The sequence below is a fragment of the Ischnura elegans genome, chromosome 8 (genome assembly GCF_921293095.1).
Source record: "Ischnura elegans chromosome 8, ioIscEleg1.1, whole genome shotgun sequence".
In the NCBI taxonomy this organism is placed as follows: domain Eukaryota; kingdom Metazoa; phylum Arthropoda; class Insecta; order Odonata; family Coenagrionidae; genus Ischnura; species Ischnura elegans.
This window is the reverse complement of record NC_060253.1, coordinates 66,116,673-66,141,110: the sequence shown is the minus strand read 5'-3', so window position 1 is coordinate 66,141,110 and position 24,438 is coordinate 66,116,673. Positions and strand designations below refer to the sequence as shown.

General features: G+C 36.7%; 1 protein-coding gene across 2 annotated transcripts in view; it reads right to left on the bottom strand.

The window, feature by feature from the left end:
* LOC124163293 (short-chain dehydrogenase/reductase family 16C member 6-like) overlaps positions 1-24,438 on the bottom strand; it is a 142,679-nt gene that overhangs the window by 18,126 nt on the left and 100,115 nt on the right. For both annotated transcript variants that reach the window (XM_046540094.1, XM_046540093.1), the window contains exon 2: positions 955-1,079. In XM_046540094.1, coding sequence (XP_046396050.1) covers positions 955-1,079 — 125 coding nt within the window. The remainder of the gene's footprint in view (positions 1-954; positions 1,080-24,438) is intronic.

The window sequence follows — 24,438 nt, the reverse complement described above, 5'->3', positions numbered from 1 at the left end:
CTCGTGATGACACGTAAGAAATAACTTTTCGCTGAAATACTAAGCAAAATACTGCGAATAATTCGCTGCTCTCTGAAGGGGTTGAATGGGTCATAGGATTCGCAGGAGACTTGAAGAGTGAACTTTTAGGCATACATTTTTATTAAAATACTTTATTAGTAATTTTTTGGTTATACATACGGTTAATAATTACGAGACAAAAATTTATCATTACGGATACGTCGAAATATTCCCAAATAAAATTACTCAACCTCTTTGGTGGCTTGCGAGGTTTGCTACGAGGGAAGCATTATAAGGAGCTCAAAATTTTCCTCGCGTAAAAAAGAATTTCTTTGAGAGCCACGTAAAGTCTATTGTATCTAAAATCAATTTATCGTGGCATTGAGAGCAAGAAGCAAATCTCGTATCCATACCAAAACGCAAGCCACCGCAATCGAGTCGATACGTATTTGCAAGGCTGTGGTGAATAAACACAAACGAGTAACTTGAAGCTGTTATTGCATCCAGTGGCCAGTATTCTGCAATGACAAAGCGACATTTGCGATGGATTGCATGAGAAATGTTTCAAGGATGGTTGCATTTGCAAATAGGGTTTCGCATAACTTTGATACGACAAATAAGTCGTTATTGTTAACTGTCTGATCTTTAAAATTAAGAATATAGTTCAATTGATCGCTTTTACTTCCATTATGATCCAGGCACGGTTAGTTTAATATCTTTGTCAGAATCTTGATATTTATAATTATTTGTATTTCTTTTCTTGAGATTAAAAAGCAAGATCATCGCATTTGATCCCAATCAACTTGCCCAGTTTAATCTCCAAGCAGACATTTTTACTCAAAATTAATATCCGAGGAAGAAGGATTTCATCTAGGAAATTATGTAACTTCCGCCTGAAACTTTGAATAGTGAGATGATAAATGATTGTTTGTGAACATCTATACATTAACTTACCGTCCCAACCTCCTCCTTTACTTTCTTGGCCGTCTGGTAGATGTCCTCTCTGTTCGCGATGTCGCACTTAAAACTAAAGGCTCTACCGCCAGACGATTTGATTATATTAGCCGTTTCTTCCGCTCCTGAAATACAAGAGGAGAAAAACTGATGAGAAAACTTATTCACATCTAAAAAATTGCACAACTACACAATTCAACCCATAGCGACTTATATAACATTCATTGATTATTTCTGTAAATATTGGTATCCCATTTGACGTTTATTTTTGGATTGTTTGGTAGGAAATCATATTTATTGTAATAGTAGCATAGGAAGTTGTATTATATTTAAATTCAAGTTCCTAAAAAGGTTGGAAATAATTTGATGTCTCACTTAATCCTGCTCGTAAAAAATTCTAATTTTATGTCATAAGTGTGGCAAACAGTGGATAGTGAAAGTTAAAAAAAACAAACCCCATAAAAAAATCAAATAGAACTCAAGCATGAAAAACCATTCCGAAGATTTTAAAAATACACCTCTTCATAATATTTTTGCAAAATGTGTTCAGCTTGCGCAGTTTAATCTTCAAGTCCCCTTTTCGCGGAACTTGAAGATTAAACTGGGCAAGCTAACCGGAATATGAAAAGTATTTTACAGACATTTCTCACATATAGGTCATACATATAAGTCTTAGAATTTTCAAGTTCATACTGACCATCAATCAATCTTTATCTTTCATATTCATCAAAGAAGTGAAAAAGTAATAACGTGCTTTTTGTTTCAATAAAATCAAGAATTGTTTTTCCTGGTGCTTAAACACGCTGAATTTTGTTTCATCAAGGAATTATATTATATGTGCTATGAGTAAAGCATGAAGAATCTAAGCTTTTCCCGGTGAATAGCATGGATGAAAGCTTCTCGAGTTTCCAACCTGGTCAGTGCCTGCATGGTGTAGGCCGACGTTTCGTTGAGGAGACTTTTCCAGCATCCTCAGGGCTGATAATCAGAATTACTATCTGTCATGTATCAATAATTGTACTGCCACCACTACGCTGTCAGCCATGATAGTTTTAGTTGTCTTTTGTTTGCTGTGTGTCTTCTCTTGTTTCTCGCGTTGCACCTCGGGGGTTGTTCAGCGGTGATGGCGCTAAGGCATGCTGATGTAGCCATGTGTCTGTGTTTGATAATAAATATCGCTTTCACAACGAATCGTGCATAGTCTAGATAATTGAGGAAAAGGACTCAACACCATCATCAGCCCATAAGCCCAGAAAAGAGGATCATGAGCCCTGAGGATGTTGGGAAAGTCTCCCAACGAAACGTCGGCCTACACCATGCAGACACTGACCCGGTTAGAAAACCGAGAAGATTTCATCCACGAGGAAAGCATTATACGAAATACTGCGACGACGGTAAGGAAAGAGGACAAAAACTGCGACGATTTCGCTCAAATACCAACAAACAACATTACATTAGTCTTATGCGGAAACCTAAGGATTCAATTCAACCCTTAGCTACACGTGCCCGCGAGGTTAGCGCCAGTGCACGCTTGCGGCTTTTTTGCAACACTTTAATTTTTTTTGGTTTTCCTAAATATGCATTAAAATTTTAGGGTATTTTAACGCATTTGGATAAGTTCTAACATTAAAAGCACTTTAAATATTTTCCTCTTTCATTCATGCACAAAAATAAAGCATATTAATATGCAAATTTCATTATTGTTACTTAATTTGAATAATTTTTCTCAAGGAATTGCTGACGACAATGTTATTGGTCGAGGGAAAAGTATAGAAATAGAATACCAAAGTGTACCACCAGTTATCTATAAGCAGTAAATGCCCTATTTCGAACTTTCGAAAAATGCGGCAAAATCCCCGCTCAGCGTGAAACTAAGGGTTCATGATACCGCGAGTAAATTTGTAACGCACACTTTCATACCGGAGGTAAAACTCTCCTGAATCTTTTCGCGACATTCAAACTTGTGAGTAATTGAAATCACAAAAAACTGATTGTATTGCCTTATTCATATCCTAATTAACTTGGCCAGTTTAATCATCAAGTTCCGCGAAAAAGGAAGACGAGCGTCATGTTTTCCTTATTCTCAGTAACATGTAGTGTGTATTCGAAGGAGCACCCTATTTAATAATTGTTTCTTTTATACCTTATTCGGTTGATGATGACATAATATTCTAAATGATTCTTAAATAAAAATTCCATGAAGATGAGCCATTGTGATTAACGAGTGAGGGATACGTGTCTTTAGACCGAGGAAGATGTCTACGTAAAAAACGAATGAAATAACAATGCCACAGTAAAGCTTTAAAAGCAGTAAATTTGTTCTCATGAAAATTAATATGAATTTCTCCACTGTTCATGGAACAGATTTGACATCAACAAATTTTTCTTTATTCGGGGGTACTAACAACCACTGTTTAACACACGAACGAAATATGTACGAGAGTGGCTCATTTGAAACAAATTGAATTCAGAGTTCCGTGGAGAATTGACACAGAAAAAATTGACGACGATGATTTTGAGGAAAATTTTCAGTTAACATATCATGACAGCAAAATTTTAGCTTCCAAAAATAATATCATCACTTTATGCATACTTTATGCAGAGGTATGCAGTAAGAACTGACCCGACGATAGGCATGAAGGACCGATTCCGACCACAGTAAAGGAAAGACGCTCGTGAAAATTGTGAGACGCTACGCTACCGCTTTTAGAATTTCTCAGATGACGGTCGTCCATTGTGATGTGGTGGAGTTGGTAAAAGTAAAATATAAAGATGGTGGAAAACAAGATTTCTTTCACACAGATCATTGATTTCGTATCACGGGTACTTCGAATGTTTTTCAGATCCAGGTACAACGTATTTAAAATTTGGCACATGAATGTGGACAATTCCACAGTATAAGAGGTATTAAAACATAAACATCATTCATCTTCAATTCACAGGAAAAAATGAAAATTCACCTCTTCACCCATCCAATAATAGAATAGAATCTCTAATTCCAACGGGAAGAGGTAATACAAAAACATGTAAATAATGTATCCAAATTACATGCCCTCTAATAAATAACTTTATTGAAATGATCACTTTTTTCGAGGAGGTAACAAGTACTTGCCAGTTAAGTACACTTGCTCTTGCATGCAGCCACTGATACTTTAATCGACTCTCTTCTGGGTGTAATAGAAGGTAAGGTAGATTTCTCATATTGGCAAATAAAAACCGTTTACAGGGAATACATTGCAATCACTTCTTGGCCAGATTAAGCAATCTCCTTCAGGCCCTTCACTGACGCACTCGAAAATATCGAATTATGACCGGAAAAGGGTAACATACTGTAACTGACACAAATGCGAAGCGTATAGAGGGTGGGAAAAATTTCCAATGATTATCGATAATATCCTATGGACGTGAAACGTACTCTCCGAGTTGCGGTTATTTTTTATCACTTAGCGATTAAGAAATTCAATCACCAGCCTATGAAACAGGCCCACGATTACAGCTGAGGGTGAGATACACAAGGAATAATCACTCAAGGGAAAGTTAACAGAGAGCAACAACTGCCTCTATCGGAGATTTCCTGCAACTCATAAATAAGATATGAAGTCCTTTCACTTCTTTTACACCCAGGATTAGCTATACAGAATTTAACAACAAATATAATTGTTATCAAAATGCCATTAAAAATTCTCGAAGCTAGAAGGAGCTCGAAGATAACCCATGACGAGTAACAGAATTTTTAGGACTTCCTTTTCACAACTATCGCAGAAGAAAGTAGGTATGTATGGTGGCGGCGGAAAAGGTATGAATGGTGATTTATATGAATGATACATTGATGCCTTAGACTACCAACGGGACATTTAAGTCCCAAACGAGGGAAAATGAATATCTGTAGGTTTTCGTTAATATCAATTTAAAAAATTGGTATTTAAAGGGTTGAACTACTTGTTTCGAAGAACCTAAAGTATGAAGGAAGAAATATGTAATTCTATAACTGCAGTCAATACTTTAAAGAGAGCAAGGACAGAAAACCTCGATCAATCAGAGTGAGATTACGCTAGCGGAATAATTAGACCTTCATCACGTCACCCAGTAACCTACGTTCACTTAATAGCTTAAGAATATTTTATACATAGCGTATTCAGTACAATCTATGTAATCCGACACTTACACCAGTAATCCAGCGTGCAATGCTGGCGACCTCACTTCGGCTAATAGAATTACGTCAGCTTTCAATGAAAAATGTCTTCAGTACATAGAAAGTATTTGTTTATTATTATACTTGTAACTTTTTATCTTATGAATTCCCCGAAACGGATTAGAGTGGGGTGAAATTGTTCTTTGCAGCTGTGAAGCGGAGAGGGGGAGGGTTTGGGGGATAAACCCCTCCCCCCCAGAGCTTAGATTTTTACATGCGATGGAACATTTTTACAAATACAGTTTATAGCTTGGCAATCAGTTTAACAAATATTATAACAATTTGAACCAATTAAAAAAAAGAGCATATACAAAAATTTCAAGTTAATCAAATACAACAGAAGAAAATAATTTATAAAAAAATAATAAGGCACGGATGACTCACAAACAAAACATCAAACCATTCACAGAACCGAGTTGGAAAGTTTGTAGGTCGAAAGGGAGGCGGGTGCGCAGGCCACTGTGGTAAATTTTTCTTTCGGATTAGCAACACTGCAGCGCAGTATTCGTTTGGCCTAAAACCCCCTCCCTCTAGCCTCAATGGTGGTGGTACCCAGAGTTTATTCTGCGTCTATCGAACATAATCTTTGTAATTAATTTGGTTATCTACCCTGATTCACAAGGGAGAGCTGGCGTCACTATATGTATTTAAAACTAACACTATACATTTACGAGCGTGATGCGCCCGTTCCCAGCGGGCTTCCTCCGCTCTTTTCAATGCAGGTCCAGAGAGGGATAGGCGCGTTTCTATAATTTTAAAATGTAGAAAAAAAGGCAGGGTCTTATGTACAAATTTAATTGGAATGTTCATGTACAAATTGAGGTCAGAGGACCTCTTTAAACACAACATTGGAAGTAATTACACTATCCTCTGTTAATACTTGTATGTTGAAAGCGCGTTATATTGCAAAAAATATAATAATATGTATCTGAAACTAAATTGGTATGAATTAAATATTCCGAAATAAAGGTTTGCTCTGCACCATGGAGCAAGTGCGTGACGTCAAGATGGCGGATCGCCTCATCCCCTAAGAGAAATATCAAGGGCAATTTTTTAAAACCAATTTTAGGAAACAGTAGCAATATTTAGGAAGTAAGATATGCCGTCGCATGTTCTCTGATTAATTCTGTGCATTTTGACACCTCATTTGTAGAGTTTGGTTGCGTTAAAGTTGAGAAAAAGGTATCTATACAGTAGAAATATATAAGGAGATGCAAAATTATACTTTAAAAAGCTTTTTGTGCGTTGTGCTTGTTTCCTGTACGTGTTCAATAAATAATCTGACGTTTTCGATGATCCAATTATGCCACGCCCCCGAGATCGATTACCGAGATCGCACTGTAATTATTTGATATCCAATCGTCCTGCCGCTTTTATAGAGTATTTTCTTGAAGAATTTCAAGTACTTATACACGCAGTCATATTTTTCCATGTACGAGACTGTAATGTACATGTCTCGTACTATACTGGTTTCTTCTCCCATTCTTAAGTAATGTGAAATCATACGATTCATATTTGTTTCGGTAACCCGACGCATCCAGTAATCCGGCATGCAGGGATGGCGACCTCCCTTCGGCTAATATTATTTCGTCAGTTATACGTAAAAGATTTTCCAATGATTATTAAGTATTTGTTTCATTATTTATGTATGTAGGTGTTCGTTAGTTCATAATTTGCATGAAGTTTTCATTGCGTGCCCCACTGAATCGGGAAAAGAATTTTTCTTTTCAGAGTGGACACAATGGTATCCACGGTTTATTCGGCCTATATCGACCATAATCGTTATTATTAATTTTTTATCCACCTGACTCACATCCTGAGCAGTAGGGAGAGGGATTTGGAGGGATATAGGGTCACTATATGTATTTAATAACAAAATTATACCTTAACATTTTTTGTGCACTGCGTTTGTTTACCGTACGTTTCCAATAATCCGGCGTATTCGATAATCTTAGCTATGCCACGGCTGCTTACGTGTCGGATTACCGTGATCGCAGTGTAATGAGAACACAGAGAACCAGCTCTTTGCAGCGTCTGCATTGGAAGAGCGACGGAAAATAGGCGCAGCGATATCTTTCACTGGACCGTTACCCATGAAATGGGATGGTTATGCAAGAGGCAAAGACGCAGGGAGAGGGGAAATTCTAAGGGCCAGTTGGGAAGAGAGAGAATTGCCTGTTCAACTGCGGCGAATCTCACGTCGCCGGCAGTTAGCGCAGCACTGATAGGCCTGCAGCAGCTTCGCTCCACGTTACAATCTCTAGCCGACTAGCATCTTCGTTTCCTCATTCCTCGCTATAAATTGCACTTGCCTCGCTGACTAGCGCCTTGATACAAGTGTTACTTCGCTCAAGATAATCTGCACACCGCACTCTTATGATGATGAGGCGTTCAGTGAGGATACCATATTGGAGTAATGATGTTCATGAAATAGTGCGACGCTACACTGATGCTTTCAGAATTTCTCTGATGATGGTCGTCCATTATAATGTCGTGGAGTTGGTAAAAGTAAAATGTAAAAGATGTTCGGAAACCATATTTTTTTTAGACCAGATTCTTGATTTCGGATCACGGATCCATCGGATATTTCCACACTCGGGTACAAAGTCAATGAAATTTGGCACATAAATTTGGGCAAAACCACAGTATATTAAGAGATATCAAAACTAGTCGCCAATGGATCCATTGTTCACGGAAAAACATGAAAATTTCCCTCTTTACCCAGCCCCTAAGAACCAGTTTTCCATCTAATTCCAACGGGAAGGTGTAATAAATAAACAGGCATAAATAGTGACCAGGTTTTCTGAGGAGGTAATAGTTACGCAGTTAAGAACTCTTGGCCATGCATGAACCACGGAGGCTTTGATAGGGTATCTGAAATACAATCAATGCAAGAATTTTCCTCTCTCACGAGAAATTTATAATTTTTAACTCAAAAGAAAATAAAAGGCAAACTGTCTCCTTCTATTCCTTTAAATTTCAAATTAAATTTCGACCTAACATCACATTTTGTATCGCCTGAGAGGAAATGAAAACGTATTTGTAGGTTAAGTAACGCAGCGATCAACACACACAAGAGAATCAGTATTTCGATCCCTTATGATTTTTTTAAATTAAAAAATTGAAACGAATTACATTCTCCGAGGAAACGTACTGAATATCCGTGAATATTTCCATCGATAGATGCGACCCAACCATCTCTTCTTAAGTACACTTCTGTTAGTTGATTATATATGATGGGTACTCGAAGGTAGTATCCACACATGCATGATCCATGGAAAAAAGGCAAAATGAATGCAAGTTATTAGAAAACCTGCAGTTATAATACTTACGTTTACTCATACGAGCAAGCTGGGGTGTTTATTCTATGCAGTTTCACTCATATACTTATAAGGGTGCATACGTAAGGCTTTATCGAGGCATTGCCGAGTAACTAGCTGAAAGCGACATGGGACATGCCAAAAATAAGGACAATAGCGAGAGATGGAAGAACAATTTGACTATTTCTATACCTATATATTTATCCTCAAAATCAATTTCTGCCGAACCAAATTCAAGCAAACGACCGCGTATTAGTCAACGGTGAACATTTACAGAGTCACCAACGATTTCCCACGAGGAGTAAAAAATTGGTAGGACCCGAATGATTCTTCTCAGCATAATTTTTGCACCAGAACAGAAGAAATGCGAACAAAAAAAAATACTACTTTTCAAAGCAATACTAAATCAGGTCTTGCTTCCTGCAAGATTTTGATGTTAATTCTACAAACTTTTCCAAAATATTTTAATTAACTGCGCTACCAGTCTAACCACTTTGCGGAAACTTCTAGTATACATGTACCTACAATTATACAACTTTAAAAAATATTTTTGAAGACTGAAAACTTCAATCAGTGAATACCTCATTTTCTTCCCACTTCCTTGCAGCCTTTGGGAGATCATAATATTCAACAACGAGATGCTTTAAAGTGAAGATTTGTTTGTTACCTTTCATCGTAATTATGATCGCAGGATTAGCTTCTCACCAAGCAGAGAAAAAAATCATAATTAAAATTATTAAAAATAAGGGTCCTAGACGAAAACGATAAACAAATCTCACGGAGGCGGGATGGATGGAACGGTGAAGATTAGCTTGCGTCACCGTCAGGGCTCACGAGAAACTCTCGCGTTCTTTTTTCACTCTATAATGTGGGGCACAACGGCACATGCGGGTGGCCTTCGTCTCCGCCGTATCTTGGCTTTGCGGTCGAGTGCTTTACAGCAGCCGCGATGCGGCTTGAGCCGAGCATGCACTCCTGCTTCGACGGCGAGAAGTTAACACTCGACCTCGGATTGCTCGGAGAGTAGCGAAAATAATACGAAATATGCGACTTGTTTTGCTTTTTTTTTTAAAACCAATCTTTCCCTCACGACGGTTCTTTGCTACACTCGCGAGTGAACGTAACGGCCAAAGATAATTTCCGCCAGGAAAGCTGAAGCCAATGCATCGGCCCTCGGAAACATGAGTGTTGATAAGATTGAAATTTTTAAAAGATCGTAGGATTTCCCAGGCTATACAGTAGATAAAATCTTCTCGTGTTTGCCACCGAGTATGTTAAGTCTTAGACATGATGATGATGAGGGAGTTTCTCATCGAAACGTTGGCCTTTAATAGCCTTTTGCTGTGACAATCCCGAGAAGTTTTTATCTATTGAAAATGCTTATTTTTTTACATAAAATGTACATAATAGTACTGAGCTACAAGGCCCCTGTAGCACGTTTGCAACTTTTTACGTTTTAATTCCGAGATATCTTTACGGATACCGGTTACAAGGTATTTTAGGGAATCGCAATTTTTTTACACTAAAAGAGGAGAACTTTACTGAAATATGGGAGATAAAGAAAAGAGACAAATTGTATTAGGAGATGCTTATATTATAAATATGTTCCGTTGAAAACTACGTAGCATGCTCAGAAAAATACTGGTGAGCGCGAAGCATCAACTGAAATAGCATTAAAATGTCAGCAAAGAGCACAATAAGGAAAAGGTAGTTAGGGTATTTGGTAATATACGGAAATAAATTTTGAGTAATATCTACGTCTTTCTTTATGCCACTATCGCAATAAGAATACTCGGCTCAACACAGCGTATTTTTCCATTAATCCAAACTAGAATTTTCGCTGGGCAAGCCTAAAAGCTGTAAAATGACGGAGAAAAATGGTAAACATTATTTAACCTCAACTTTCAAAGGTTAGCCGTGCCTCATTGAAACTAAAGAATAAAAAGCAGTTTTTTAGGCAAAATAATTCAAATTTTCCTCCACGAAGAGATAACTATTATTTTGGAACCCTTAATTATTCATTAATATGAGAAAATATTGTTGCTTTTAAATTTTGTCAATGCAGTTTCATATTGGCTTAAACGCGTAAATATTGCAAATATATAGCATATTGACCGACGACCAACTTGAAATGGATTTGCTCTATATACAGCTGGCTTATGCTTCCGAACGTAATCGCGTATTGCATTGATATCGCGAATGCATCTTCAGGAAGATACTACTCTCATCCCTGAATGCCACGCTGACCAGCGCAGCGGCAAACTTTAAGTATCTCATTATCTGTTCAGAGTCTATAAAATGCAAATGAATTTCTCCTTTTTGATCACGTAATATTTGATAAGCCGAATCAACATTTAAAATCTCATCTTACTTTCAATCATTGGTCGATGATTATAAACCAAAGTCGCGTAAACTCCTATGGAATATTTAGTGCCTAAACGAAATCGACCGTAAACACCACAAGAAATAGATAGTCGATGACTGCATCGGGCAGGGAAGGTAAGCAAGTTGCAGAATCAGTAGGGCAGTTGGAAAACAGTTTTGTAACAAATAGAAATCTCGCAAAAGCAGCAATATTGAGCAAGGACATGGAGTTAAAAATTACCAGAGTTAAAAGTGAGATTTTATTGACAAAATCGTATTTTATTGACTTTAGGGGAAAAAATTATACCGTTTCAAAAGCTAAGTGAAAATTGGAGAAGAAAATCGTTAATATTACTGAATATGAGGAAGATACACGGGGATACTACAAAGTATATTTAAATGTATTTTTGCTCCAGAGAGTTTTGTGTTTTTTTATTATTAAATAATCAACGGTATATTAATATGATTGTCATATGACGAATTGATTCGTTGAAATCGACACAAAGTTGAGGAATGACGTCATACATTTCTTCCATCTCTATTTCAACTACATTTGATTATACTATGCCACCCATATTTGCGCTCTGTTCTGTTAAATTTACGAAATGCATGAAAACATTTATAGTCTACGTTAACATTTAATTAAAAATAGCCACATACCCATTGGATGAATCCTTGGCCATCTCTAAAGTGTAAGGAATGCGTTTATATCTTACATTAAAATAAAATTTTGGCGAGAACAAGTAGGAAAAATGGTGCTGATCAGCTACATGAATTTTCAGTTTGTTAGCAAAAGTATTGGCGAACATTAATCTACGATTACACCGACTGAGAATGAGGCCGTTTCGTGGTGTCTGGAGTTGTGTCACAACTGTTGGGAAAAGATACTCATACGAGTTTCCACTATAGCGCCAAAGTTTCCTTGATAGGGTAGGATAGGATTTGTTGTAACTGTTGTTGTTGTGCCCCCACTTCTGCTGTGTAAATATAATAGGGTGGTTTCCTATTATTTTTTATTGCCTAAATAGAAAGATTATTACTCCTGGAGTACGTATTACACGCTTTTAGATTTTTAAATGACGATATCTATTTTTTGCGATTAAATGAAAAATGAAAATTTTCAAGCGCGCGAAAACGCGACGGCTAAGTATGAATGCTGGGAAAACTCCGTGTGACGTCGTTCTGGTTCCCGCTGCCGCAAGTGAGGTGACCTTGGGGCGAGGCTTTGAGCGCTTATACGACGCAGGATTCTAGCAGGTAGCAGAGTTCCCCGCTAGCTGGTAGCGCTTGGCTTAAATAAGGATATTAATGTCTTGTCAAACGAAGAAAACTTTCCGACCTTAGCCAGTTTTAATAGGTGATTATTAAAACATGTTTCCCTGAGCTCTGTGCCTCATGCATGCATTGGTAATCTCAGACGATGTAAAACTACTAGGTCCCTGTGACGTCACGTGGAGTGGAATCGCATGGCGCCAATCTGGCCTTTTTCAAATGAGGATAAAATTGACCATTGCCATTCGTCTAAACCGGTATTTCTAAAACCAAATAATTTGTATATTATGAATACACTAATGGTGGGTAACGAATCGCAATCAATGCCTTTCGTTTTCTTTGATGAAGGAAACTACCCTATTCAGCCGTGTCCGCATTTTCTTAACGACATCCACTTATTTTTAGAACCGCAGCCATTAAATAGGCCCAGATTATTTTATCCATGCATGCTATGCGGAGATGACGGACGATACAGTCTTCCATAATCGGTAGTAATAATTAGCTTCTATTCGATGCAAGTTAATTTCAGGTAAATAAGGATCGCACATAGCCATGATATCCTTTCCAGATATAAACGCAATGTAAGGTCTTCCAGATATGCACGGGGAAATAACAGAAAAAACGTTATTATTTGTATTAGTAATTTTTACTGCGGGATAGTACAGTAGTCGATATTTCACGGATAAACTATGCAAAAACGGATGCTATGCATGAAAATAGATTTTTCAATACACAAAAAGAATTTCAGATCGCCTATTTCAATTAACTTCCATCCCTACAATTTCTATCTATCCTATCAGAAATTCTTGATACCATACCAATTCGGAACATTCAAGAATTTTCAAAAGAACAACTTCAAACGTAAAAAATATTTAGAACGATTAGAAGTTTTTATGTGTTTCTTTAGAAAAAGCTCAGATACGGTTGACGAAACTTCGGCTATTTCGTGCTGATTCCGTTTTCAACAATATATTTTTCATTACTTTTTTCTAAGTTTGCTGATTACATCACGCTATTTGTCGCAAGTAACTTTTTGCATCAAATAAACAATCAAAATAAAATCCAATCCTTGCGCAGTAAGGCACGTGGTTCATGTGAATCACGATATTTTACGAATGCAACACTTTTCTCTCTTTATGACGCTGCCTCCGTTTACCGCAACCGCTGACGCCAAGCGCAAGAGATTGCATCCAGCAGCGGCGAAACTTTCGTTTTCTTTTGACCTTCCGCCACCGCAAACTCGGAAAGAAAACTCGGGGAGACGAGGCTTACGCAGTCCTTACGAAAATGAAGCCAACCTCTATGCAACACTCCAAGCCATGTAAAATACCCAGGAGAGCCGAGGCCGGGTGACTCAGGATTTGCTATTTACCCGTAGAAATACGAAATGTTTACACCCACATACGCGACCCAGGCTATGGGTGTATATCCTAAGTGCGCGAGAATTTCATAAACTGTATAATAATGACGACAAGTGAGTGAAAAAACCTTAAATTTCATTATTGCGCACAGTGGGTTAGAAACGAAAAAAGCTGGCCAAAAGCTCAAAAACAATTTTTTTTGAGCCAGGAAGTTGAAACTTCGCATACATATTTTCAAATAAACTGTGCATTATTTTTCACATTATTTCTTTTCTGTACTTTCACGCTAACGATATATTTGAGGTCAAAGTTGAACTAATTTAGCGAAAAACGACCACTCTCGATTTTTTCTGAAAATGGCCAACTGTATCCTCGTGCAGTGGTTTCATGAATAGTGTAATTGACAAAGGTGTTATACCACCTCAATTAACACTTCGTCTTCTTCCATTTGGAGGGTTTTTAAAGATTTTGTTTCGTCAATAACCTTAGATATATAACAAAATGGCGGAGCCTGTTTTCAGCCAATTTTTTACATACACGTACAGAAAAAGTAGATATTTCCACCGAACTCCACCAAGTGACTAGTACCACGTTATTTTATGAACCACTTCTACATTGTGAATCAAATCAAAAGTAAAATCCTGCGCCAACTTGCAACCCCGAATTTCACATCGTTTTTTTCGAGCGTGCGGTCGACTCTGGTTCTGACCGGCGGCGGCGGAGAGAACGACGACGCGGCAAGTGTATGGATGCGATATGGACACATTCACTTTTCATACCTCGATAATAGACACAATAGTGACAGAAAATAGTCACCAGAAAGTAAAATTAATGAATACTGCCTCGAATGAATCTTATTATGCAATCGCTGGGCTCTTCAAGGGGTACACTGAAAGGCTCCTTTCTTTGAGTGCATTCCATATGTTACTACGGAGAATGGACTCACATCGTGTGCTTAACGGACTCTTTTTTTTCGTCTATGAGTCTGTTCTATGTCTTTCCATAGAGTAAGTATATATATACTTACTCTATGGTCTTTCTTTCTTGTAGATATAGTCATCATCACCAAAAGGTATCATGAGTATCTCAATGTAGGAAGGTGTTACAAATGTTTATTTCCTAATATTATGTGATTAAAAAAAGATGAAAACGAAAAGAAAAAAATGATAAAAAATGAAAAGAAAACACAAAAAAATGAAAAAAAAAAATACTTTAAAAAATTACAAAAAATATAAATAATGACAATAAAAAATTATATCCACAAAAAAAATATTTAAACAATAAAAAAATATACAATTATAAAAAATATATATTATTCAATAATATGAAAAATGAAAAAGAGAAATATATACATTTATATAATTAATATTTTAATAAAAAATATAAATTTAAAACATATTTCAATGTAACCCAAGCCTATTAATATATGTACCCAAATATATTTTTCAATGTATTAAATAAAAAAAATTATTGTTAGTTTTACTCATTTACTAGTTATAAGTTTCTGCTCACACAAACAGAGCACTAACCCCACAACATAAACAATTTCGCACAAAACCAATCTAATGTCAACTGGCTGGTTAGGGTGAACTGGTTCACCGGGACAGCGGGAGTGCGCCTGCGGCGCATCAATTAATGCGTGGTTAACAAACAAACTCTCCTTCTAGGCAAGAGCCGTCCATGATCCACGGCCTCCTCTTCCCAGCCTCCCATACAAGGACTGCAATCTATTACTTCAGAGTTAAAATTTCGTAATATCTACTCAAAGTTATGCTTCTACCTTTTTATTCACTCGACTCCCGTGAATAATTGTAGGCCACCTAAAATAAAGAACGTTTCGTCACCACTAGCTTAAAACGGCGGCAACAGACCGTGGACCCGAATTTCGCGACTTCCGACGAAAGTTAAAATAAAAATTATAAAAAAAAGGCCAGCAGAGCGTGGAGCGCGACACATCGGCAGTAATGGAACGAACGGACAATTATCGGGCTGTGACCGATAAAAAAAAGCAGCCGAAATTCGAGAAGAGGATATGGTTGATGGTCATGGCCAGCGTGACTTTCAGTAAAGCGTGACGAAATCTTCGACGGGAATGGTCGACTCGCGTTCACCTGGCAAAAAAAAGTTCCGAGTAGACGCATGAAGAATGGCATGAATTTTTGGGGGGAAAAAATGGTAAAAACTGATCATACACATAGGAACACATTATAAAGTTTTTATTTATTTTAATATTTGACCCTGCTTCTTTGAGGTTGCTAAGTTTGATTTCATTTATCACCCATTGTGAGTGGCTACTGCCGGTTTCTTAACATTAACCCTTTCATTCAGTCATTTAGTTTTCATATCGTAATAAAGTACTTTTTTGTTATTTACAACCTAATTGTGGTCTCATGGACCCTTATACCAATAATTTTGCTTCGCATTCATTGGGCATTAGGACTGAAGAGAAATATTAGCCACGAAGATTTACAAAACAATATACACCAATTTTAGCGACTAGGCCGATCGTACAACTTAGTTGGCCGTAGGAAGCATCCAAAATGTAAAAAGTCATAGTTTTTCCACGGCTTTTCATGGCCACTTTTTTCTTTTTCACGGCAACTTAAACTTTGAAAAATATCAGTTACTCACCCAGGATCCCTACACAGCTATCAAGACTCGTATCTCGCTTCTTGTATCTTTCATTTTGAAAGTGGGATACAAATGTATGAAGCCCGAATATATTATTTCCAAGCGCTTAGTAACACCGGAGAATTCGAACATAATCGCACAAAATTTCTCTTACTTTTATCAACAAAGAAATAAAGTTGAAATATCCTGCACAGATTGATTCATTCCCACCAAACTGAAAACAATTGAAATTTATTACTAAGAAATATTGAAAACTGTTTCGAGAAAAACTGAGCACAAATCAATTCACGAAAGATATGCACGCGGATAAGGGCTTAAGTTAAAATAAAACATATTTACAACAACAACAAAGAAAGACTTCACACACACGATTCCAATATGAAAAAATCTTTTTTCGCAAAGCTTTATGTTTTTTTACCACTCTGTAGTTTGCATTATATAGTGACTACGCGACAGTAAAAATTTAAAACGTCCTATAAAGTGATAACCAATAAATAGTGTGATATATGAGAGCTCCGCAAAAAAATAAATTACAAAACATCGGGAACTTAACCTTTAGGCTCTCTCTCCGTTGAAGCGACCTTCATGGCACATGAATGTGTCCAGTAGGAAATTAATAGAATTAAAAATTAAAAATTTTGAAAACTTGCCTACGTTGGGGAATACAGTGCGCTTTTTGAAAGATAAAATTGATTCAATAACTGTAATATATATGATGTACTGATATAAATGTCAATAACTGAGCTGGCTTGGAGGTTTTTGCAACGAACAGCTGACTGTTCTTATCTTGGGATTGTCGCCGCGTACTAGTTGTTTTCCACACAGCATTTCATATTCCAAAGCGAACTGTGCGACAGTTCCCAGCATCAGTGATGAAAAAATAAGCAGATTCGATTAGTACAGGAAATAAATGTAGTACTACGCTCATATTCCAAGTTCAGTGGGATTATTCCAAGGCTCGTGGAGATGTGCCAAGGGTAATTTGTGTCAAGACTAACGCCTTTCAGGGTAGCCATCACTAGCGGTTGAGCGTCCTCCATTCCCGTTTAGAAGGAGCTGCAATTCCAGAGAGAGTCGATTTCCCGATACCAGATATGATATTACCATCGCAATACCTTTAAATATAAGGCTAAATATATAAAGAAGAGGAATAATTACTAGGTAGAATTCGGGCATTAAAATTCATGATTTTTCTTTTTTTAATGTTCTCGTAAAGGATTACGGTTGACGTGAAAACATCTCAATCACGCACCTATTGAAGCGGTGTTAAGTAGATATAATGAATTCAAAATCAATTTTCTAATCAATTATTTTCGCTCATACAAGCAAAAATTGACGAGAAATATACGTTGAACGCACTATTTTCATACTCTGTTACATCTGAGTGGGTCATTGTGAGGTTTATCTTACTTGCTTCAGGTTGCGTTCTAGTGAAACTCGTCTTCAAAATCATACCTCATGCATAAATAAATTCAGCGCTATCTTAAAATGACAACTTGTATAGCAACAAGTTCAACTGGTTCCGGCGTGATATAGTGGAAGCTCGGCATATTGAAATTAAAGGCAGTCACACTTTTCCACAGTAATTAAATGCGTCATGCGCATTAATTAACTCATTCTTACAATGTCTACACAATGTCAATGTCTCTAGAATATTTTCAAAACACCGGGTTTCCTGCTTTACAGGAGGAAGAAACTCTAGAAAGGGCAGATAAATGAGAAGATTCATACCATTCATCGGGCCAAACGTTTTACCGAAAAAAATACGCAAAAACCCGGAACGAATTGAAATTGTGCAACTATGGATAGATTTACTTCGTTTCAACATTATGGCGGATGTAGATTATACGAAAATAAACGTATTGGGAAGTAGTCGTACTGGTATGGGAGTGGGAAAAGCTTAAAATACTAATACTGTAGGTATTCCTTCAAAGCTAAATTTCCAACCGGAGAGACATAAATTTTTATCTTCATGAAATGAAGGAATTTGATAAATATTGGGCTACAATGAAAACACTTACAAGGTACAACAAAGATTTAAATAATTTAATACAATAACGTAGCATGATCTGCGGTTATCATTTTTATTATATTAGGATATACTGAATGTATAATATACATGATAAACAAGGTAACTGTGGATCATATACAGTTATTTTATTGTGTTCATTATGCAGTGGTTACGACGAAAGACACCAGGAAGTATTTATTTTTAAATTTTAGTATTGTGTAGGCAGTCTTTTTTTTTAACAAATGGCTAGTGTTTAACTAATCCATGCGCCTACATTGAGGCGGTTTGATGGGTAGCAAGGAAATGCAGAAGTTTTAATTTTGTCGTAAGAACTAAAAAGATGGAGAAGAAAATTTAAAATACTTTGTGTTGGGCTATCTTAGTAAGATACACATTGAGATGACAGTCGGAACTTCTACACTGGACAGGAGTATTTTCCGAAAATAAATTGAACACTTTAAAAGAGGTCAAATTCACCTCAATACTCTGTTTCGCCATTCGTAAATGATATTTCACCACAGCCTCGCAAGCAAACACCTACCTTATGGGAGTTCAACTATCTCGAAACGTTAGTTTTTTTTCCATCCCACTGCCATTTTTTCCTGCGGTTACACAGAAAAAGAAACAACGCAACTTACATCAAGATACGCAAACACTTGTGCCGCTGTCGAGCGAATGGGAGCCCACTGACCTCGCAGAGATGGAAATCTAGTTAAAGGCATTTTTCTTCTTTAATTGCTGCCTAGGCGAAAGATGCTTAAAGAATAGGAATACACAAACCTTTCCGGTTTCGAAGAATCCTTCCAATAAAAGCTCAAAACCTTTCTAACTGGAAAGTTTTCACACACTATTCCCTAAGAATGCATGCGCATTAACACGTTGACCGCCATGCCGGTCATAATGACCGGAGTCGAGTGGCTCCTGTCACGCCACGCCGCGCCGGTCATACTGACCGGCCTCCGAGCGACTGTTTCAAAGTGGATTTCTGACACCGGAGTGACCAGAATCTCTTGCTAACGTATGGGTCATGATCGTTGTGGCGTCAGAATATAAATATTTATTTTAAAGTAAAGTACAAAAACACATTTAATGTTTTATGATCCGTGAATAGTTAACGGAATGAAAAACACTAATGGCGTCAGAGGACATATCTACTAAAAACATCATGGCGGTCAATGTGTTAAACAGCAACTACAGTGGAAGCTATATTTCAAATGGTTAATTATCATATTCATCCTAGATGGTTAAATATCATTGAAATATTTCTCGATTTATTTTTCATGACCTCAATTTATATCATAATTAATTATTCTTATTATATTAATTATTATTATTATTAAATCATTATTATTGAAATATTTATTTACGCATGGAAATAGTGCACGAAAGACAAAACAAAGATTAAAGCACACAATCAGAAGAAGAAGCAAGTAGATAAAAATCCAAACAAATAGTCTTAAAAAGAACAATAGTTATCGCATAATTTAATAACCTACAGTAAAACGTGATTTTAGAACTGAAAATCCTGGCAAAGAAGTAAATTTTCTGTTAATAATAAAAAAATTAGTAACCTGCTATCTTTCATATATGTCATATAAAATTAATTTAAATAGATTTTTCCCAAATAGATCCCACTTATTCATTTGCATATTGAAAAATAAGTTTTAAATCCCTACTCCAGGGGTTCATGAATAAATTGATGTTTGCACACTGCAACGATCACTCCAAGACGCTGGCAGGAATAGGATAGTTTCCTTCATCAAAGCAAACGAAAGGCCTAGATTGCGATTCGATACCCATCATTTATGTATTGAAAATGTACAAATTATTTGGTTTTAGAAATCCCAGTTTAGACGAACGTTGATAGTCAATTTTAACCTCATTTGAAATAAGCTCTTATAAAAAAATTTTTTTTTAAAACCAGCCTTTATATTTAGATTACAGGGGATGAGCAACGTTTATATATGACACAAAGCAAAAAAACTCAGTGACCCCGAAAAACCAAAAGTGACGTATTAAAAAAGTCACTATATTTATTAAATTTTCAGTGAATGGTAAGCCCCCTATGTTTCAAAATGCCACCCCTATGCTTTTAAATGCCTACCCCTATGTTAAAAATGCCACCCCCCTATGTTAAAAATGCCACCCCGTACCTTTTATGTAACGGTAAAACAATATTCAAACATTTACAAAACCTTACAATTGTTAATAAATATATGAAGATCATAATTAGCTGTTGTACAGTTTTCACAAATTAAATGTATATGGATAACTTTTACTGTGGTCGCAAAACACGAAAATCGACCATTTGGAACTTCTTAGATCAAAAACATGTTTTGGGGGGCTATAGGTTGACTGGGGGGTGGTTAAAGGGGGGTTGGAGAGAAAAAGTTATATTTTCATGTATTGTCATCGGAAATGAAGAAGTGTGCAAAATTTCAGCGTTTTTGCTTCACAGGAAGTGAGTCAAATTTGAGTTACAAGATTTGTACCAGACAAACAGACAAACAGACAGGTTGGTGAGTTGATATAAAGGCTGGAAAAAGGGCAGATTGTTGGCCAGGCGATGCCACTTCAAGTGACGTCACAGGGATCTAGATGCTATACAATTAGTCAGGAGTTTTACATCGTCTGAGATTACCTATGCATGCATGTGGGACAGAGCTTAGGGAAACATTTCTTAATAATCACATTTTAAAATTGCCTATGATCGGAAAGTTTCCTTCGTTTGATAGGGTATTCATAATCCTTATTTAAGCCAAGCGCTACCAGATAGCTGTGTAGGTACTCTGCTATCTGCTAGCAACCTGCATCGTATCGGCCCTCATAGTCTCGCACCAAGGTGGCCTCACACGGCGGCAGCCAGAACCAGAATGACGTCACACGGGCTTTTCCCAGCATTCATACTTGGCCGTCTCGTTATCGCGCGCTTGAAATTTTCACTTTTAATTTAATAGCAAAAAATAGATATCGTCATTCAAAAATCTAAAAGCGTGAAATACGTACTCCAGGAGTAATAACCTATCGATTTAGGCAAGTAAAAAAATAGGAAACCACCCTATTGCCCATAAATTTACTGTTTTAATAGAAGCTATAACTCGGCTAAGGAAAAACAATAGGGAAATATTCCTCATGAATAAACTCCACAAATAAATATCAAGTCATAATACGAAGGAAAGAAATATCAAAATATAGAAAATAATAAGTATCCCCAATACTTAGAATAACTCGGGAAAATAACTATTGAATAGATACAAATCTGACTGAAATTCAAATACAGCTGACGACGAAAGAAGAAAAAGACGAATACTGGAACATAACAAATAAAGCGCTGCTGCAGCATTGAGACTCCTCAAGGCCTTTCTCTGATGGAGCAAAGGCATTTCGCATTACAACACGGCATCTATGCTTTAGTATATCAGCATGGGAAGTGCTGTAACTTAAATTCAAATCATTCGCCAGAACGTGCGAGGAATGCATTCAGCAGTACAATAAGGCGCCAATGACATCGGAAGTGAATAGAAACGCTTGTTATGGAGTATATATTTTACTATCAATCCTACTACACATCTGAATAACAGCATCCACAACCACTCAGCAAGGGAACTCGACTCATGTTTTGCCCCTGAAAACAACCGGAAACAATTTAAAAGAGGAATTTACGTTAAGAATAATTTTTTTACCGCACGTTCCTTTAGGTTGGACATCGTCCAGGTGCAGGGTACTTCCAAGAAATGTTTAAGCCCGCAGTGAGAGCTCGACTACTTTTTTTTCTCATAAAGAAATCAATAAATCATCAGGGAGGGAAAATATGCTCCTTCGACAATTTAACCAACCCAGCATATGGGCATGGGGTCAAACAAATTTTATGTAAGTATATGCTCATTGGTTTTCCAATGATTACTTTTTGAACCATGACTATCTTTGACTAATTCGCAATTCGCCTCATTAGAATGAAAGTTCAAAGGCTTACATTAAGACCAAGATTAACCTTTATCGCACGTTGTATATGAGGATTGTAGATCTTCACAGCGATTTTCGGCATGTAAAACGATTACGCCCGGAAATATCTATCACCATCAAATGATTGTGACGAAAAAGTTGGAACAAATTTGGATGAAAACGAATTTCCACCAAAAATATTTCTCTCACGCAGTACTCAAGACTTGTTCTAGCAAAATTTTTACTACGTTAGCATGTGTATTAGTAAGTGAAGTTAGTTTCTAACTTCACTCAGGATTTGCTCTTTCGGGTCAAAATTTTGCTATCGATTTTTCGACCTCTTTCGGATTAGCTAGTGAGCTAAAATTTTCAGAATCGCTCATATCTGGATGATAATGAAATGTTCTTAAACCTTCCTCACCCACCTCATCCAACCGGCATTAGAGTTTTTACTGTTTGGCTGACTTTTTAACTGCCATGGATACTTAGAATGGTACGATAATAATAAATATCGTTCATGAGCGATAAATTAGTTTTTTTGAGCATATATGAAGCATAAAAAACTAAGCGTTTTGTTACGTCAATGAGATTTCTAAGTGGTAGATTTGTATGACTCTTTGGAGGAAACAGAGTTTCACCAAGGCATCGAGCTTTAAGCGATCCTGAATGAAGTCCACCAATCTACTACATCCTATCTTTGTGGACTATAGCAACTAACAAACAACCTTGGGTGTTTTATGCCTTACGAAGCCCATCCTACATCTTCCTGAACTTAATCATAATAACATAGGATAGAAAAAAAGCCAGGAGGAAAAAAGGTAATGCAGGGGATAAAAGTTATAGGGACCACGTTATTACTGTGCTAGAAACCGTATCTCTGCTACGCTGTGGAACCAGTTTTCGGTTTTGAAATTCCTGAATTGCGCAAAATTATGCGACCACTTTTTCTCCTTATTACAGATGGGTAAAACTGGTTTTTAGCATTAGAATCTCAGAAAAATTGTCTTTTTCTAGTAGTACCTTTATTAACCAGTAAATTAAATAGTCGCATTCCAAGTGAAGGCTAGATACATTTTGGCATCAGGCTCTGCAATTCGACGCGTAAGAGTCAGTCTTCAATTCCTGCGAGAAATGAAAGGGTGATTATATCTTAATACATATAATACCACAGAAGTTGTCGACTGCTATGAAAATCTTACCGTGGATATGGAAAGTGTCGGATTAGAACCGTAAATTATCAACTATTTAATACCTAGTTAATTGCGGAGAAAACTGGCGAAACCAGATCTACCTTCAACCTCTAGTCATTAATGGAATTATGCCCGAAACAATAAATTAACGAAGTGCGTTACGGCTATAATGAGATAGGACAAAAAACAATAATCTATATCGGCTTGATAAGGTTTCCTCAATCATTGAAACTATAATCTTGCATGAATGCACATATTACTCAACCGGCTGAATCATACCAATTTAGTAATTCACTCTCGTGCTGTTTAGATTACTAAACTATAATTTCCAGTTGTTGCAAAAAAAATTAATGGATATTCTTATGATAAGCATGAAAAAAACAATCTGAAGCATAAAAAAGGTTAAATTTAATTCAAAATTGACCTCATTTTTAGTTATTTAGTATATCATTATAGCATGAGGAACACCTTTCTTATTATTTATCCATTATTACGAATGTCTGTGGCAATCGCAGAGCTGGGGAGGGGTTGAATAAAAATATAAGTCATTTATTAGTTCCAACGTAAGAATTTTTAAGGATGATGGAGAGCAATCTAAAAAAATACTTAAAAGCGGCAGAATTTTACGAATATTTTGAAAATGAGGTTAAAATCCGTCATAGTTCTCGCCATTATAAATGTACTTTCCGATTAAAAAAAACAAATAAATTTTTAGGTCAAGGTCGAGGTTTTCCCCGTAAAATTTGCGGACATAACACCAAAACATTCACTAGATTTATTTTACCTTCAGAACTAGCCCTCTATAAACTCTAGAGAATGAAAATTTTTCGTTGTCCATACATTCTCCATCGTTGTATACTGTATTGGTCTCTATCGCTCAAATTTCTATTAATACGTGTGTGCCACTTGCCACATTTACCGGGACTTTAAAAATGGCCGTCACACGACCATGAAACAAAAAAAAAACCTTTATGATCTGCAGTCGAGACTCAGCACAAATAACGAGGAATTAAAATACCATAATAATCTTCCGATACACTAATAGAGTAAAATCGTTTGATCTACGTCAACCACTTAGTAAGAGATATTTTGGACCGAAAACACTCAATCATAACCCCGTTACAATATTTCACTTTCGATATTGAGAAATGGCCGCTACAGATCTAACTATATTCTCCTATAGTTCTCACTCTTCATAGAC